Raw genomic sequence first — 16,624 nt, forward strand, 5'->3', positions numbered from 1 at the left:
CGTTGACCTCTGAATCGGAATCGAATCGTGAGGTGCCAAGAGATTCCCACCCCTAGTACACATACACAGTAGGTGCAGGTCGCTGATCGTGAGGAGATATTCACAGATTTTGACAACAAGCATTCTCCAGAATCTCTGACTCCAACTTTAACTTCAGTTTAGCGTTTGCGTGAAGCAGTATTTTTGTTATGTAATATGTGGTTTCCATGACCATTTACATATGTTACAAATATAAAATAATCTCGACAGCTCATCTTACTCTGGGGAACGTCCTCAGCTCTGAACACCTTCAGTGACAGGGTGGCCCATCGCATGGTCACACCGGCCGGCAGTAGGAGATTGCTCTCGATGTCATCCTCGTCAGAGTTTGACTCCCTCTTCTCTGCCTATACAGTTATGAAGTACAGAGAATAGTTTGTGAGAGATAGCGATGGGCATCTGCAGCACATTTACATGAGGAAGCAACCGGCACCAGTGAGAGTTATGCATGAAAGATAGCCGTGGTCATTCATTCACACATACACACACACGCACACACACATACCGGAGGCTCATCTCCAGTCCCCACTACGAAGAGGCTGACTTTAAGGTAGCCTTTAGCCCCGGAGCTGGAGTCGTCTGGGTCGTTCAACAGGAGCCACTTTCTCATGACACAGTGGGCTGCAATTTGACACATTTTATCAATACAGATAGCACCATGAGATAGCATGTACAGGTGAATAATAATGAAGTCAAAAGTTGGTCAAAAGAAAATGACTTTCATTTAGTTGAAATTTTACAATTAGTTTATTGTTATGGTTTTTGGGCAAATACTTTTTGTATATTTTGATATATATTTATTTTTTTCATCTTTGTATTGGTCTCCACCTACTTTGAGGAAAAAGCGGCATTATAGCTGCTTAAATGCTCCACTATGTTCACAAGCTGGTTGCTAAACTGTCTCTCTGCTGTTTGGTGCTGGACAGGTTATAGCGTTTCTTTGGAGCATTTCAGTTGAAAACTAAAATGTGACTAGTAAAAGTTAACTCAAAGTAAATTTGTAGGTTGAAAAACCAAAATAAGCTGAAAGACGCTAAAAAGCTGTGTAGAGCTGAGGGAAATTGTAGGTTAGGGGTCAAACGTGTCTAATTCACAGTGACTTCACTACGAGAGACACCATTCACATAGTGTACAAGTAGTCTTCTGACCTATTAATTTAAAAAACTATTCTAGTTGCTTTTACAATAAATGAGAAAAACACTTACAATGTTTGATAACAACATGTATTGCATATTCTGGACAGAATGACTCGAATAAGGTCAACTGAAAAGTAATGCTATAATAGCCTCCCCCCTCAACAAGCTAAACAACAGCCTTCTCTGAGCAAATGTAAATGTCAAACAAATGTGTGGTTTCAGTACAAGCTTACCTGGTTCATCGTAGACATAACCAACGTCCAACTGTGTGAGAGAACCAAAGCAAGATTTGACATTAACCAACCCCAACATTGTACACACTGACAATTGTGAGAAGACGAAATTACAGCAGGTACCTTGAATTCTCCCATGAGACTATCAGCCCTCAGTGAATAGGAATTATAAATCTGCAGGGAAAAGGAGGGCAAAAATTAAATCATATTTGGCAAAATGACAGCGTATCGGACTTTAAAAAAACAAAACATACGAGTACTAACCCGAAAGCTGATGTGCTTATCAAACAGCTCTGATGGCAGCATGTGGACGTTGTAGAAGAACATCTGCGAAAAAACAAATTATTGACAAACCTTTTTTAATTGCAAGACTAACCAAATCGAAAGAGAACACATTTTCATTCCATTTCAAATGTGTGTCATTTGTCTTGCTCTAAAAGAGCAAAGCAGGAGTACCTCATCAAAGAAGGGGTTGTTTCCCCTCTTGATCCTTGTCCTGTGGGTATCCCCGCACACATTAACCTTTACCACTGGTTTGATGTTGTTGCCCGACAGCTGACGGGCCTCGATGATCCGCACGCGAATCTGGCACACAGTTATCGCGGTATCAGTTTGTACAGTTCTTTGGTATTTAAAGGAATGCAGATCATGCTTGCTTCTGATCTTCTTATCCTCAAACATATCCAACATAAGCATCTTTTATCTTAACGCAAATACAGAAATATAACCTCAGGTTCTGTTCTGCAGTGTGTACAATTTAAAAAAAATGTGCAGTAGTTGTTTTTAAAAAAAAATATATATACCTGGAAGTCCTGAGGTTTATCGACTAGTCTGTGGCGACTGTTTGCCCTGTTCAGCCTCTTGCGGAGGTTAGCAGACTGAGCACCGGATGAGGAGATGCCTCCAGAGCCACTTTGGCCCCCATCTGTTACAGTCTCATCACCCTCCTCACCACCTAAATCAACAGAAGAACAACATGATCCGATCAAATCTAATACTGCCAATGAACCATTACTGCAATTTGCTACGTTGTTAAGAATGACTCAAACATACCATCCACGGTGGAATCTCCTTCATTTGGGTTTGGTGCAGCATTGCCAGGAGGAGTATAGCCAATCACCATGTTGATTGTAGCCTGGAAGGAAATGAATGGATGGTCTATTATTTCACTTGTTTCAGGTACATAAGTCTTTCTGTGAGTTATATAGTTATTGATTAATGAAAGAAAGAAACTTACTCCAATATTCTGTCCACTTTCATTGTCCAGAGGAACATTTTTTGATGGTAGAGATTTCATTTGACCTGAGGCGAGGTCATTCAAATAGATTTTTGTTGACCCTATGAATCTGTTGGTGAAAAACACAGCAAAGAAGCCTTAAAGCCTCTTGAAACCTGGTCTCAAATAGTAAAAAAAAAGTAAAAAACAAACAAAAAAAAAACAATATATGATATCAAAGTTGGTCTCAAAAAGCTTTAACAAAAATCAGAATGAAAATAAATGTTCATAAATATTATGTTAACAGCTCTTTTACTGTCTAGACCAGGGGTGTCCAAACTTTTTTCACCGAGGGCCACATAGCCTACAGAAAAATCTACGAAGGGCCGGGCCACTTGGCAAAAATAACATGTATCAGGACATGTAGCTGCTCTGATTAGTTTCATAGTGTCTTCGTAAATTGTAATCCGTCTCACGGCAACACTTTCCTTGCAAATCAAACAGACACATTTCCCCTCAGAGCCGGCCCAAGCCTCCAAGGGGCCCGAAGCAGAATTTGATTAGGGGGCCCTCTCCAATGTTAGGGTACCCAAATCATTGACTTGTTAGATGCCTTCAGACACCCAGTGTTTTCTGCTATTGCCTCCAATGACCAGCAGGGGGAAAATAGTAGCCAGCCGAGTTCCCAACCTTGCTAGTGGGACCCCCCGGGATTTTTTTTTTTTTAACTTTTTAAAGTGAAATGCATGAATCTGGGGCACTTTGAGAGTAAAATTTAGAGGCTTAATCTGAAGAATTTTGTGTGAAAAAATAATTTGGAGACACTGTCAGATGAATTAGAAGCTATGGACTTTCCATAATAATATTAATTTAAAATAAAATATTATGCAGGGTCCTCTGGGATGGGCTTGGTGCTCTTTTTCTTTTATGGGACATATTTCTCTGTAATATAATGAATGCATTTAACTTATTTAAAAACTAAAAAGAGCCATATTACATTATATTTTTAAAATGTGCCGCGGGCCAATCAATCAGTTTTGACACCCCTGCACTAGTGGGGAAAAATAAAAAATCTGCTGCGGGCCAATAAAAAGCCGGCCGCAGGCCGCAAATGCCCCACGGGCCGTAGTTTGGACACCCCTGGTCTAGACCGTTTGACTGGACTGAGGGCATGGACGTATCAAACGATCACCATGGCAACAGTCATTGTTTTTATAGAATGTTTGGGCAGAGAACTGCAGTGATTGGTTCAAAATACTTGATGCGTCACAGGAACCAGAGCATAGCCTGCCTCATTTAAACCGAACTTCTGTAAAGTCTATCAAACTTAAATGACAATATCTTTAATTTGGATATGGATAGTATGCCTTACTCTTTTCAGATGTTTACCATCATGCAACTTACTTCCCAAATTACAAATTAGAAAAGGATTTTGTGGATTTGGGTTTACATGGGCTTTAAGTCAATTTGTATACACTGCCAGATACTTATATAGAAGTTTTACACGGCAGTAGAATTTGCTTGAGGATACGACTTCCTGATGGAATAGAGCACAACAGAGCTGCCGTTCTGGTCAACCAATACATCCGTAATCAAGTTACTGACAACACATAAGTGAAGCACTGCCTGTGTGCTCAGTGAAGTCACCTTCACAAAAGTAGCATATAGAAAGTCACCACCCAGAGCTAACAAACCCTGCCTGCTCAGACAAACAAACGCGCCCCATGAGCCATTATACAGTCAACACTGCAGAGAAGCTACCAGCCACTGATTCCCAGCGTTCATATAATCTTTGACTTCACACAAAAGGGAACTGAAATGAACTACTTCTTCCATTTTGAGGGTCATTTGAATTCCAGCTATGAGCAACAGAAGCAGGTGGATTTTGGAATTGCTCAAACCAGACTTCCTGTTATTTGTTCAATGGTCAAATAACAATAGGGTTAAATTAAGTCTTCTTAAAACACTGTCACATGGTAAAATCTAGACCCAGAATTGCCACTTGGAACTAAAATGGGCTATTCGGAAATTGTCTTCTCATCAGCCATGGCTGAAAATCAAAGGAACTTCCTGAGGACAAAGACGTTATCTCTACTGTATAAATACACTTAGACTAGTAGCAGGAGCACAGTAAACTGTAGAAGTAGTTCCAAAGCAATTTGCCTCTGTGAATGTGTGACTGAACATGAAAATGACAAACTGATTTCTTGAGAAGTGAAGTAATCATTAACATTTTAATGAGCCAGAAGAAAAAGCAAATTATTCAAGTGTGTGTCAGTAGGCTGCAGCTAAAGGACACAGATGAAGTTGAAATATTGCTTTGAGGGCTTTAGACTTGAAACGTAAAAGTCACTACACGTTTGTTAACAAATCCTTATTTTTTCCCAATACAGAAATGTTACTCACTGTGGACACTTGACACCATTTGGGGATCTAAAACTGATACATCCAAGGCAAGCAAGAACTTTGAGCTTTCGTTTGGACCCAAAATTTCTAAATACAGTGTATGTAATTTTCCACATTGGCAGAAACTTTACATGGCCTTGAAGGAAAATGTATAAAACAATAATATAATTACTCAGACAAGATAATTGCATATCAAGTTACCTACATGTTAGGTCACTACACAAGCAGTTGGGACAGAGTTTTGTTGGGAGGAGATATTTGGCTGCACTCAGTACTACATCAGAAAGGAGGGCTGACACAGGGATTCTCCAGGGAGTCAGTGACTTCATAAAACTGGTATGCACTATGCAGCCTCAAATTCAACTTATTGACCAGCAATGCTTGTGTTATTCTCAGATATTAAGTTTGCAACTTGTATGCCATCAAAAGCCTGACTAGCAGTGGCTCTGGCCTGAAGATCTTCCATAAGCTGGTGGGCAGCTGTTACAGCCCAGTGCTGTGTAGCCTATATTGTGAACGGAATATGGAAGTCGTGGTTTGACTGACCCCATTGTTTTCCATGTAAACACAAGGTGCAGTGACCAAAACAGAGTGAGTCACAGGGAAACATCCCATCACAGCTGTCCAATTGCTCACAGACAGGGGGAAATGTACTGGTATGCCGTTATTATTGGATGAGATAGTTTTCCCCTTTGTCAGCCGACAGGAGCACCCTTCTTGCCTACAGATTAGTCATAAATGATTTATTTTTTATATAGGGCAAATGTAAGGGGTGTACTCACTTTTGTGAGATACTGTATATGTTGGCCTTTCCATGCCCCCTGGTAAGAATTTCTTATCCAAACCAAATAACTATGATCGTCATCTATCAGCAAAAGGAAAGGAGTGATTTTCAACACAAGTTGAAAGCCAAAAGTTAACACCCTTCCCGTCTCCGTCATAAATAATATTCTTTCACAGATCTGTTATGATGGATGAGTATGACGATAGAGCCAGCCAGTCTCATATCTGTTACTATGGTGTGAAATCAGCAAACGCAGCACACTGATTATTGCTATTGCCTCATATTTTATTAACAGAGTCCTAAGAAATGCAAGACTAATATTTGACATAAACAGAGGAGAAATATTTGGATGGACCCACTGATGCCTGACTCAGCTTTTCATAAGACAGGAAATGAAACAAAGCTCCAGGTTCTGATGTGAAATTATTTTTTCCAGCAACATTGGAATGAAGAATCTGACCCTGTTTTTATTTTCCAAACCAGTGGCCATTTCATTGTCCTGTTATTAAAATGACTAACCATGTAAATAACAAAGTCTACAGTCCTGCTGTGGATTCCTTTATTTAATGAAGTTTAATATTTAAAGGCTCTTGCATATCCTACAGTCCTACTTAGTCTTTGGTTTACATTCCTATAACTTATTTTTACATTTCGACATCCTTTTGCATGCAAAGCAGGAGCTACAAATGAAATGATTGATTGACTATGAACTACTTTGACTAAATTTCCTGTTCAGATACTTTTGACTGGCATGCTACATCCTCACCGAGCTGCTAGCAAGGCTGAGGCTTGTGGTTAAAGTCTTGTTTTAATCTGTCTAAAAATACTTTACCGGAAAATGTAGATTAGCTTTAGTTTTTCCCCAAACAGATTTAAATCAAAAGGAGATGGAAATCTTAATGTTCAGGGAATGAGACATTTGGATTAAATCTCATGAGACGACCTATAGACAGATCTTATGATCAAGACTGTGCTGCTATTTACTGTATAATGGGAAACCTTGTCCTACTAGCTTCCAATTCATTTGTAAAATCGAATTAGTTACAAAGATACTTATTCCTTTTTTCTCCCCCCTTTAGTTGCCACAACAACAAGGAATTCCCATAACATCATCTGGAAAACTATTTGAGAGTTCCTTTTCTTGCTACCGCTGTGTAGTTGTAGATCTTTAGGGAGTGTGTCAGACCGGCCAGCCCAGTGGAAAACATTACTCAGTTTAACATGGACTCATGTGCTGGAACCACACACACTTTTGAAAAGTGCCTCCCCCTGTTAAGACTGTACCGTGCTCTGGGAAGACTTTCGCTAGCATAATGCATATGAACAGGGGAAAAGATCTAGCAAATATGGTCAGATTGACATAAATTACAAAGCAGATGCAACTTAATGTGCTTTGTTTTCTTAGCACAGACATGACTCTGATCGCAGTAATTAGAGATGTCTAGGAAACATTCTCTGTGGTTCGTGTGGATTGGTCCCATATGTGATTCTGGGTTTTATTTGGAAGCAACAACCTTGAGCTGTGTTGGGAGCAACTTAGGAGACAAAGCTGCCACATAACGCATTTCTTTCTGTCCTCAGTGACGGGGTTGCCACACAAATCCCAGAGAGAGAGAGAACAAATAGCAATTCATCCATCCACTGGTTGCCTAATCTATCATCCCACACACAGGCCAGCAAGTCTCAGCATGGCAAGCAGGGTGTGAGGGGGCAGAGGCAGACAGCTCCATAACACAAACACTGGATTGCTGTGAAAATATCTAACTTGCATTACTTGTTAATGCAGTTTTTTAAATAACTGTTTTTATTCCAAGTAACTTAACTGCCGCTAATGTTGGACTGCCTCTGGGTTGTATCTGAATAACTTAAATAATAAAACAAAGAAACATGCTGTCTGACTAATTCCTCAGGAGTTCTTAGTTGGGACAAGAAGATGTTTGCACTGTGATTCAGGACTGTCATCCTGTCTATTGCACAAAGCACAAAGCCAAAAAGCTAACAGTGAGCTCTGGCTCCATCGCACTTACTTATGTGGCCCAATGGTTTCGTAGTCTTTCACAACCACGTCTATGTAGGAGCTCGAGTCCAGGCCGGCACCCTTCAGGTCAAACTCAAGCACCTGCGAGACAAGATGAGGGGCACACAAAGAACAAGAGTTATGATAGGCTTACCTTCAGCTGATGTAATGTCCTGAGAAGGCAACATTGTATCTGAGACTTTTAAGTTAGGAGATGCAAGGCGCGAGACACCGATCTAATGACTTTGTAAACATGCTGTGACAGTCATATGATGATTGTCACAGTGTCCATTTACCATGAGATGTCTAGAACTGTAGTTAAATAGGGAATATCCTTGATTAAATCAGCCATTCCTCCTTTACTTGATGTTCCACCATGTTTGTGTGTGCGTGTAATGGTGGAATGCACTGATTGTAAGTCACTATGGATAAGTCATGCTACATGAAGTGGATGTGTATATACGTATGCAGCATGTAATGGAAATGTACCTCATTCCATACAGGATTCAGCTCGCTGTCAATCGATTTTGTTTTCTTCTTCTCACCTGCAAAGTGAAATAATATTGTGAGTGGAGTTTTTTTTGGACACTCATTTAGGAATAAAACACCAGCTTATACTTTGTCCACATATTGCAGTATTAAAACACTGTGTGCAACAAGACTTCTCAAGATGTGGACGGACAGACGGTGTTGCTTGCAAAAGGTGAATTGCTGGATTATATTATTTTTTTTAATAATAAACACCACCGTTATGACAAGAGCAGGGTTGGTGGGCTGCAGTTGACCTTTTCAGGGGAAGCAGGAAAAAAGAGAGAAGCTGCCACACCTGTGGGTGATTATGGTGACATGCATGGAAGAAAACAGCTGAGAGCAATAGGGCTGATTGGCAAGACCTTTTCCTCTTCAGGGGGAAATACCACTGTGTGATGCAAAACTGAGTCCGATATCACTGTAGTGCAGCAGCTGAAGGATAATTCTCCAACAGTTCATAACTTGTCTTCCAATTTCATCACAGCCTTCTTTTATTTATTTTTTTGTCCTATCAGAGCCAATATTTACAGACCATATCCAACAGGTTCAAGCAAGGTCCCCACCAAGTTGGCTGCCTGTGCAACTTGGAATTGCTGCGACATGTCGGGAAAGTCTTAAATTGTGCAATACAGCGTATCTTGATTAAATTAATTTGCATTTGAATGGACCACACTGGCACTTGAAGCCTAAGCTTTATAAATTTTGAATGGAGAATTTGGCCTTCAATTGCTGCATAAGCACAATAAATCTAAAGAACAGCATATATATGTATATCTGTAAAGTTGTTTTGTTGGTATGGGCTTCCATATCTCTACATATAGCAAAACCATTATATACCATATATGACGTCATAGAAGATAGCCTAAGTGACTCAATTGATTAATAAAGACATAGGCTTACTTTAAGTGTTTTTTCCGTCAACTATACACGATAAAAAACTTTGTAACGCCTTTAAAGTGAGACTTACCTTTAAAAATCACAGAGACTATTGGATCAGGAGTGCCAAATGTCTTCTTTGGCAGATCTTTAGCCGATTCTACTTTAACCCGCAACATGGCTGCAAACAGACAAAAGAAAACCCCAAACTAAAAAAGAAAAGTTGAAAAAAACATAAAGTCTACACGGGACCGTCGTGCCTCATCCTCACTGCCCCATCACTAGAGCAGTACACAGGGCAGGGCTGGGGACGTCTATTTTCTGAAAGGGAGGCAAATGAAGGCGGGTCACGGGTGTGGAATTACCGAGAGCGAGAGCGGTGAGCTGCTGCTGCCATCGTGTGTGTGTGCAGCTGGTGGAAATGCCAGAACACAAACTATACAGAGGTGAAGAACTGAAATAGGCAACGTGGGTAACACTTTACAATAATGTGAATATTTGAGAGTTGACACTGGGGCCGGTCAAGAAAGTTGGGGCACGTGCCAGCCTCAAATGACTCTTTCCTAAATAGGCTAACATCAGAACATGTCTGAATAGCATTGCGTAAAGAGGGACACATTTCAACCAAAACCTCAAGCTTTTACTGTAAGTATTGTAATGTTAAAACTTTTGGACTAATATTTCTACATTGTTTTTTTAAAAACTTTTACTTAGAACTTGTTAGTTCTCCTCAAGTCAGCAGATATGTTGTTTTCTTTCTCTAGCCAGGTACTGAAGATCCTGCTTACAACTGGTTGTCCTCGTGACCATAATTTTTTGCAGTATTTTTAATATGTATATCATTGTGGATACATTTATGTTCCAGCCTACTTACATCATGGCAAAAACAGCTAAATACTGCAAAATGTACAGTTATGCTGAGCAACATGTCACCTGCCAAGTGGTGGCAACGTACATGATACTGATTACATTATTGTCATGACAGATGCTGCTGTGAAAGGGAAACATGGAAGCCTTTCCAACTCATTAATTTCATTAGTTTCACTTTTTACCATAATGAGTTGAAACATGATGTGGAAAAGATGTACGATAGTTGGCCAAGTATTATCTACTGTCCGTTACTGTGTGTTGAATTATATATCAGATTGATCCTATACATATTTGAGCCACTTACAGTATAACAGTGCAACAATGTGTGTTGGTCTATTATTAGACCAGGTGAAAGGAAGTACCCAGCAGACCAGACTCCACTGGGGTCTGGGTACCTTCGTTGAGTGTAGTGGGAGTCCACTCTGGATCAGCTCATACTCTTCGACATAGTAAGCAAAAGTGCTGTGGGTTGCCTGGCAATAATGAACAATATTGTTGCCTTTTTTTTCTTTTTCACATTATAAACAATTTGCAATAGGCTAATTTGAAATTAAATAACTAGGATTTCTGCTTTATGCCCAGTTATGCTAGAACAGCTCAACTGCCCTTGTGAAAAAGTAACTTATCTCAACCCTCCTTGTTCCTGAATAACTCTGCCTCGTTAAATGATTAATCCACAGAGGGCTTGTCTGTGGGGTCTGTCTGGCTCTGTTACCCCCAGCAGACTTGCAGTTATTTCAGAAAACTTTCCCCTCCCCACCACGGTCTTCTAACCAGTGATGTGTTGACTCTTCCCCCTCTCAGAGTGGTCAAACACTTGTGTGACGGATGGCTTATTGATCCTTGGACCTGGACATTCCTTCCTTATAAGAAGCTCTGTTGGAGCAAATCATGTTGGCCGGAAAAGACAGAGGAAGGGATGGAAACGAAGGGCCTGCGTGTTAAGACCTAAAGCGTAGCGAGGATCTCACATCAGCTTCAGAGCTTTTGAAGTGGAACTTGTGGTGGGCTGCATTTTTGCTTTTCTCCATAATCTGGATCTTAAAAACTTGAAACAATGAGCAATCTGGATTAAGAACTGTGTCTGTTGTTTGGGAGACTTTTTTAAAGTAGGGTTCAAACAGTGAGGCTATCGCTATGGATACCATAAGAAGCAATACAAATCCATGGGTGCCTTATGAGACAGAGGTGCCTCACAGCAGGCTTTGGTGAGTTTTAAAAAAAATAATTTTCTTCTTTATCCATAATCCAACCCTTCATCCATCCTTCCATAACATTAACATACTGTATGTCAAGTCTGTTACGGAGTTGTACTTTGCATGTCCTCGGTTAAAAATTCACAGATTTTCCTGGAATCAGTTTTATCAACTCTTTCAGATACATCTGCCTTTTCCCACTCCTTTTCTCTGCAAACAAATGCACTTTTACCAATTAATCATTTTAGGGTAACACTGGTACTGGTTTGCTGTGAGAACTGTGTATGATAAGGACCACTAATGCGTGTCTCTTGATGGACATGCAAAAGAGCTCCTAATGCTGAGACTTGCAGCTTGTAGTCTCCCCGAGCGACAGGTCCACACAAAAGCTGGTGGTGGCGAGGAATACTTTGATCTTTTTAACCCCCCCGCCCCATTCCTTATTTCCAATTGGAAACATTTAGCAAGCACACACATTAAGACCAACTGTTCTGTTCAGCTATTCACATTCATCATTGTATGTCTCAGATTATGAGACTTAAGAATGTGATTTTAAAACTTCAGTAGTGTGTTGCCCTGATGCTGCCACTTGGGGGCGGTGCATTCATTCATGTATGACCAGATTCCAAATTGTCCCTGGTTGATTTGGCTTCAGTTCTTGGCAGTGGGCACAGTGTCTTCACTTAGTTGGTCCTTAATGATAATGTATCGCATGCTTCGATCCCTCTGTAAACCTGCACACACATTCCAGCAGAGAATCTGGTTCAGGGGCTTCCTTTATTAAACTTAAACTAAAAAAAACTAAAACTATGAGAGTTATATTCCTAATCTTATAACTTCTGTAAGAATAACTCAAAATAGATTGTACTGGTACCACTCAATCCAAAAACTGATGAAAATTTTGGATGAATCTAGAATGATTGCAGCTGTGGAATCCTTGACTGTTGTTCTCTTGATGATTGACTTATTCAAAACTGTAAAAAATTCTTCACAAATTGTGACTACATCCATGTGGTCCGCTCTGCAGTGATCCAGCATGCGGAGTCAGCCCTGCAGAGAAACTGAGCCCCGAGCACCTGCAGCTCCTGAGAAATGCATTTACCCATCTAAAAGCTGGAGCACAGCTACATGAAAACAAGCCGATAAGGAGGAGTGGAAGGAACAGAGGAAGAAATGAAGAGCGCGGAATGAAGTTGGAAGAGTTTGGGGATGTCCTGCGGTCTGTGGTTGGTCCTGATGTTGAGGACACATGGGTTGAGAGATTCTTTGGTGAGGTAAGGATAAATAAAAGAGATGTCATTGCGAAACTACTGATACATGTAAAGTCCATGTTACAGTTTTCATACAGCACCTGTAGCAACAGCATAAACTCACAAAGCCAAGTTTAATTTTTGAATGGATCCAGATGATAATGAGACCACACTGTGAGTGAACACTTTTACCTGTTTCACATCCAGGTAGATATCAGCTGTAGCGGGCAGGTAAAGTGGCAGCAGTTGTGTTCCTACCTGCTTCTGGAGTACACTGAGAGAGAGCGTGCCTCCTTCCCCAGAGCAGCTCTCATAGACTCCCAGCCTCAGATCAGACACTGTTCCCACAACAAGGTAGGGATCCGCAGGGCTAAATCCCGGTCAAATGTAAAGAAGGGTGCATCTTTGCAATGTAGGAGTGAATTGTATTTATAAAGCCCAATCACAAATCATTATGTCGCTTGAATGTAAGGTTATTACTGTGGGGGCTTGTGGCTTCTCCCCTAATGATGTCATAAGAGGAGATAAAACTGACCGGGATTTTGAATTTTAACCAACTCTCAATTTGTTTAACAGAAAAGCTCTGCTAACACGATAAATGCCTTCTTCCAAAAGGCTGTCTAACAAAGATAGCAATTATCCCTGGTGAGGTAGTTTAACGTTAGCAAGATAAAAAGACAGCTTTTCTCCTTTGAAGTTGGCAGCAACCAAAACAAGCAACATAGAATATATTTAAAGGGGGGCTCCATGTTTCTTTCTTTATTGATCATCAGAGTCAGTCAAATCCTTCACTCAGATTAGTACAATCAATAAAAGATTAGGAAACATATCATACATTTTCAGTCATTTTTTCATATGGTACTGAATAAAGATGCTAATGCTATCAAGAAGGCGGAAGCATGTTGATACTTATTGCCTGCAGTATGTTTCTGTTCTCCATTTGCTAATTTTCTTTTACATACTTAAATCATGCATGTTTTTTTTCAAACAGTGACACTTTAATTCTTCTAATAGTTTTTGTTTTTAATACTTGAACTCATTCCTCTGCAGAGGGAGCCAACGGTGAGAGTGGTTGCTGTTTCCCATCCACCTCCACTGCGCTATTTAAGTGTCAGTAAGGGGGGTCAGATCACTGTCTGGAATAGCGGCCTACACATCCTCAAAAGTCTAGGGGTGAGTCACCTAATGGTACTTTTACATCCACAAGGCTGAAGACACTCACGCATCTTTATATTCTATATATATATATATATATACTGTATAATGCAGCTTGCTGGAGACCCAACAGAGGAAGTGGCCAACACGAGGAGATTTAGAGGCTGGACCACTGATGCCATCTATCTGGGCAACGTTCACAAGGTTGCCATAGCGACAGACTGCAGGGATTTGCACTTTGTCAATGTCTCTACGGCCAATGTATTTGAGGACGTCCACCTGTTCGGTATACTTGATTGCTTACACCTACTAAATTGTATTAAACTGAACTTGTCACCAATACAAATCAACTACTTTTCAAAAAATTCATATGTTAAGTCTTGGTTTATGTCATTGCTTCAAGGGTTTCGCAGTGTCCCGACTGCTCTCTGTTACTGGCATGATGTTCAGGTAAGACCACTATTCCAATGAAAAATGCATTGCAACTGGACAAACCCCAAAAGGACTTTTAGCCATGTGGTGTCTCCCTCCAAGTGTCCAGAGCGACCCTCGCTGCTGCTATTGGGGGATGAAAAAGGAGGAGTCCACCTCATGTGGTTCCTGAACCCATACAAAGGTCTTTTCAAGAACCCGTCCAAGAGAGACCGCAGTGGCCCACAGAGGATCTTTTTTCCGGTAAGCTTGGCCTTGTCTAATCAACTATCGAGTTCCATGTGTGGTTCTTGCAGATAAATGTGTCATGCATGCAGCAGTGACAGAAACTTGATGATTCTTGCTATAGTTTCATAAACATAACTTGAACCTTTATTGTTCACCATTCATAACAGGACCTCGTCGAACACAGCGATATGGTCTCCTACCGTCACATTCCCAACATCCACCAGGAACCAATCAACAGAGTGATGTTTGAGCCAAGCACCAAAGTCATCATGACATCATCGGAAAGTGACACCACCTCGGTAGTCTTTATGAATTTGACACTGAAGCAGGAGCCTTATATTTGGAAATTTCAGCAGGTAACTGACTTCATGGTGTGGTTTTGCCTAATCCGACAAACCGGATGTACAGCAGAAGGTATCAAATTCATGTGCATTCACCAAACGCTTACCTCATGTAGATGTGCTGACAGTGTTGTTGTAATTACTCAGAATTCCTCATGGGGGCAACATAAGTTACGCCCTATAGCTTAAGGTACATTTAATTGAGGGTATACTTGGATAATGATGGAATCAAAATCACAGCTTTTCATATTATTGAGATCAGCACTCTTTAACATGTAGTACGATTTTATGCAGTCAAGGTTTATTTCTAGAGATGAATTCCTCTTTAAGCAGTAGTATGACCAAATAAAATGTAAGAGAGCAAAAAGCTTTTACTTCTGATGTGTATCCAGGTCAGATTGACATGTGTCGGTCACAGTACTCTGGTCTGGGTGACACTGACCTGACTGTGTTGTGTCAAATGCAACGCCTTTTCAACCTGTAATTGTAGAGACATTGCTTTTATAGTATTGACTTTCCTTACGTGGCAAATACTATATTACGTAATAAACCAATCAGGGAATTATCCCAAGCCAGATATATCTAGAAGAACAAACACGAGATGTGAGTCAGGGTAAGCTACATGTTCCTCGAGTTGATTCCTGCCTAGTATGCAGAGGCGGACAGCGTCACTGACTGTGGAGAACAGAAGTAATGCTGTCGCACACAACATTATTAAACTGGGTGGTGATGCTTCCTGTAATTCCAAATTGGGTTTTTTTTAACTAGTGCACTCATTTTATAACCCAGTTAACTGTCTGGACGTTTTAACAATGAAGCAACCCCTTTAAAACTCCCAGACACAAACTAATTTACACCAGCTGAATTGATAGAAATGGGAGTGGTATTCAACACCAGTACAACGCAACATATTCCATTTAGCCATTGTTTTCTTTTGGTTTTGTCATTTCAGGGGGCGAAATGTTTTGACTACAATGCATCTCTACAGTTGATGGTCACAGGGGGTTGTGACCGTGCCGTACGAATGTGGACTCGGTTTGTGACCACACAACCTGTAGCTACGCTGCTGGGTCACCGCACCACTGTACTCGATGTTGTAATCTATCAACCTGTTGGGCAGATCATCAGCTACTCCAGAGATGCTGTGAGTCATTAATGATTGACAATGGCTCTGCGTATGTGTGAAACTTGTTTATCAAATAAAATCCTATTTTGATTGTTATCTTTTTTCCTGGTATATCATCACACAAGAGATTCTTTATTGACTAGTTAAAGGTGTAGTCAGCGATTCTGAACTAGTTGTCAAAATCACTTTTCCTGGGCGTAAAGTGTGTGTCCTGAAAATAATTTTGGGGTTAATATACAGTTAAGCTCTGTGAATATGCATGTTTAATAGCTTTGATTAGCTTTGTTTACATACCAGCTTACAGAGCCTAGGCTGTGTATTAACACCAAATTTCTTGTCAGCATACACACAGTACGGACAGGTAGTGGTTCGTCTGGAGTGCTTCACTGATTTTGACAAAAAAGTGATTTTGACAACAAGCGTTCCACAGATATCACTGACTCCACCTTTAATGAACTGTTGTCGGTTCCTTTGTTCAGGAACTGAGGGTTTGGGACATTTCCAGCCAACATTGTCTGAGAACCGTCCGCCTGCAGTTCCCCTGTCAGCAGCCGGGTCGAATCCCAGAACATGGCAACTTCCCCCTGCTGCTGCTGATGAGCCCTCCTCATCCCTCTGAGTCTCATTTAGTGGTGGGCTGCAGAGATTACCTGGCACTGCTCGGTCTGGCAGAAACAAGGAGAGGAGGGGGCGGTTGGCTGACGGAGAATGGACCAAAGATTGAAAGTAGTCCCGGCCTCTCCTGTGCTCTGTACAACCCCACGCTGAGACAGCTGGCGACCGGATAC

General features: G+C 40.8%; 2 protein-coding genes across 3 annotated transcripts in view; one reads left to right on the top strand and one right to left on the bottom strand.

Annotated features, from left to right (window-relative positions):
- LOC307266931 (myoferlin-like) overlaps window positions 1-9,509 on the bottom strand; it is a 34,216-nt gene extending 24,707 nt beyond the window's left edge. For both annotated transcript variants that reach the window (XM_080049067.1, XM_080049066.1), the window contains exons 1-12: window positions 9,330-9,509; window positions 8,321-8,376; window positions 7,842-7,933; window positions 2,646-2,754; window positions 2,462-2,543; window positions 2,212-2,363; window positions 1,865-1,993; window positions 1,673-1,735; window positions 1,532-1,582; window positions 1,409-1,439; window positions 545-660; window positions 260-386 (exon numbers count right to left, since the gene is read on the bottom strand). In XM_080049067.1, the coding sequence (XP_079905193.1) occupies window positions 260-386; window positions 545-660; window positions 1,409-1,439; window positions 1,532-1,582; window positions 1,673-1,735; window positions 1,865-1,993; window positions 2,212-2,363; window positions 2,462-2,543; window positions 2,646-2,754; window positions 7,842-7,933; window positions 8,321-8,376; window positions 9,330-9,417 (1,096 nt within the window). In that variant the 5' untranslated portion in view covers window positions 9,418-9,509. The remainder of the gene's footprint in view (window positions 1-259; window positions 387-544; window positions 661-1,408; window positions 1,440-1,531; window positions 1,583-1,672; window positions 1,736-1,864; window positions 1,994-2,211; window positions 2,364-2,461; window positions 2,544-2,645; window positions 2,755-7,841; window positions 7,934-8,320; window positions 8,377-9,329) is intronic.
- Window positions 9,510-11,245: 1,736 nt separating this feature from the next.
- LOC307266515 (cilia- and flagella-associated protein 337) overlaps window positions 11,246-16,624 on the top strand; it is a gene marked incomplete at both ends in the record, with an annotated part of 14,090 nt that continues 8,711 nt past the window's right edge. The window contains 10 exons of the mRNA XM_080048554.1: window positions 11,246-11,316; window positions 12,332-12,578; window positions 12,762-12,908; window positions 13,605-13,727; window positions 13,824-13,995; window positions 14,113-14,159; window positions 14,244-14,384; window positions 14,537-14,725; window positions 15,663-15,854; window positions 16,316-16,624. The exon at window positions 16,316-16,624 is cut by the window's right edge and continues 150 nt beyond it. Coding sequence (XP_079904680.1) covers window positions 11,246-11,316; window positions 12,332-12,578; window positions 12,762-12,908; window positions 13,605-13,727; window positions 13,824-13,995; window positions 14,113-14,159; window positions 14,244-14,384; window positions 14,537-14,725; window positions 15,663-15,854; window positions 16,316-16,624 — 1,638 coding nt within the window. The remainder of the gene's footprint in view (window positions 11,317-12,331; window positions 12,579-12,761; window positions 12,909-13,604; window positions 13,728-13,823; window positions 13,996-14,112; window positions 14,160-14,243; window positions 14,385-14,536; window positions 14,726-15,662; window positions 15,855-16,315) is intronic.

The sequence above is a fragment of the Ammodytes marinus genome (assembly GCF_949987685.1).
Source record: "Ammodytes marinus genome assembly, chromosome: 20".
Classification (NCBI taxonomy): domain Eukaryota; kingdom Metazoa; phylum Chordata; class Actinopteri; order Uranoscopiformes; family Ammodytidae; genus Ammodytes; species Ammodytes marinus.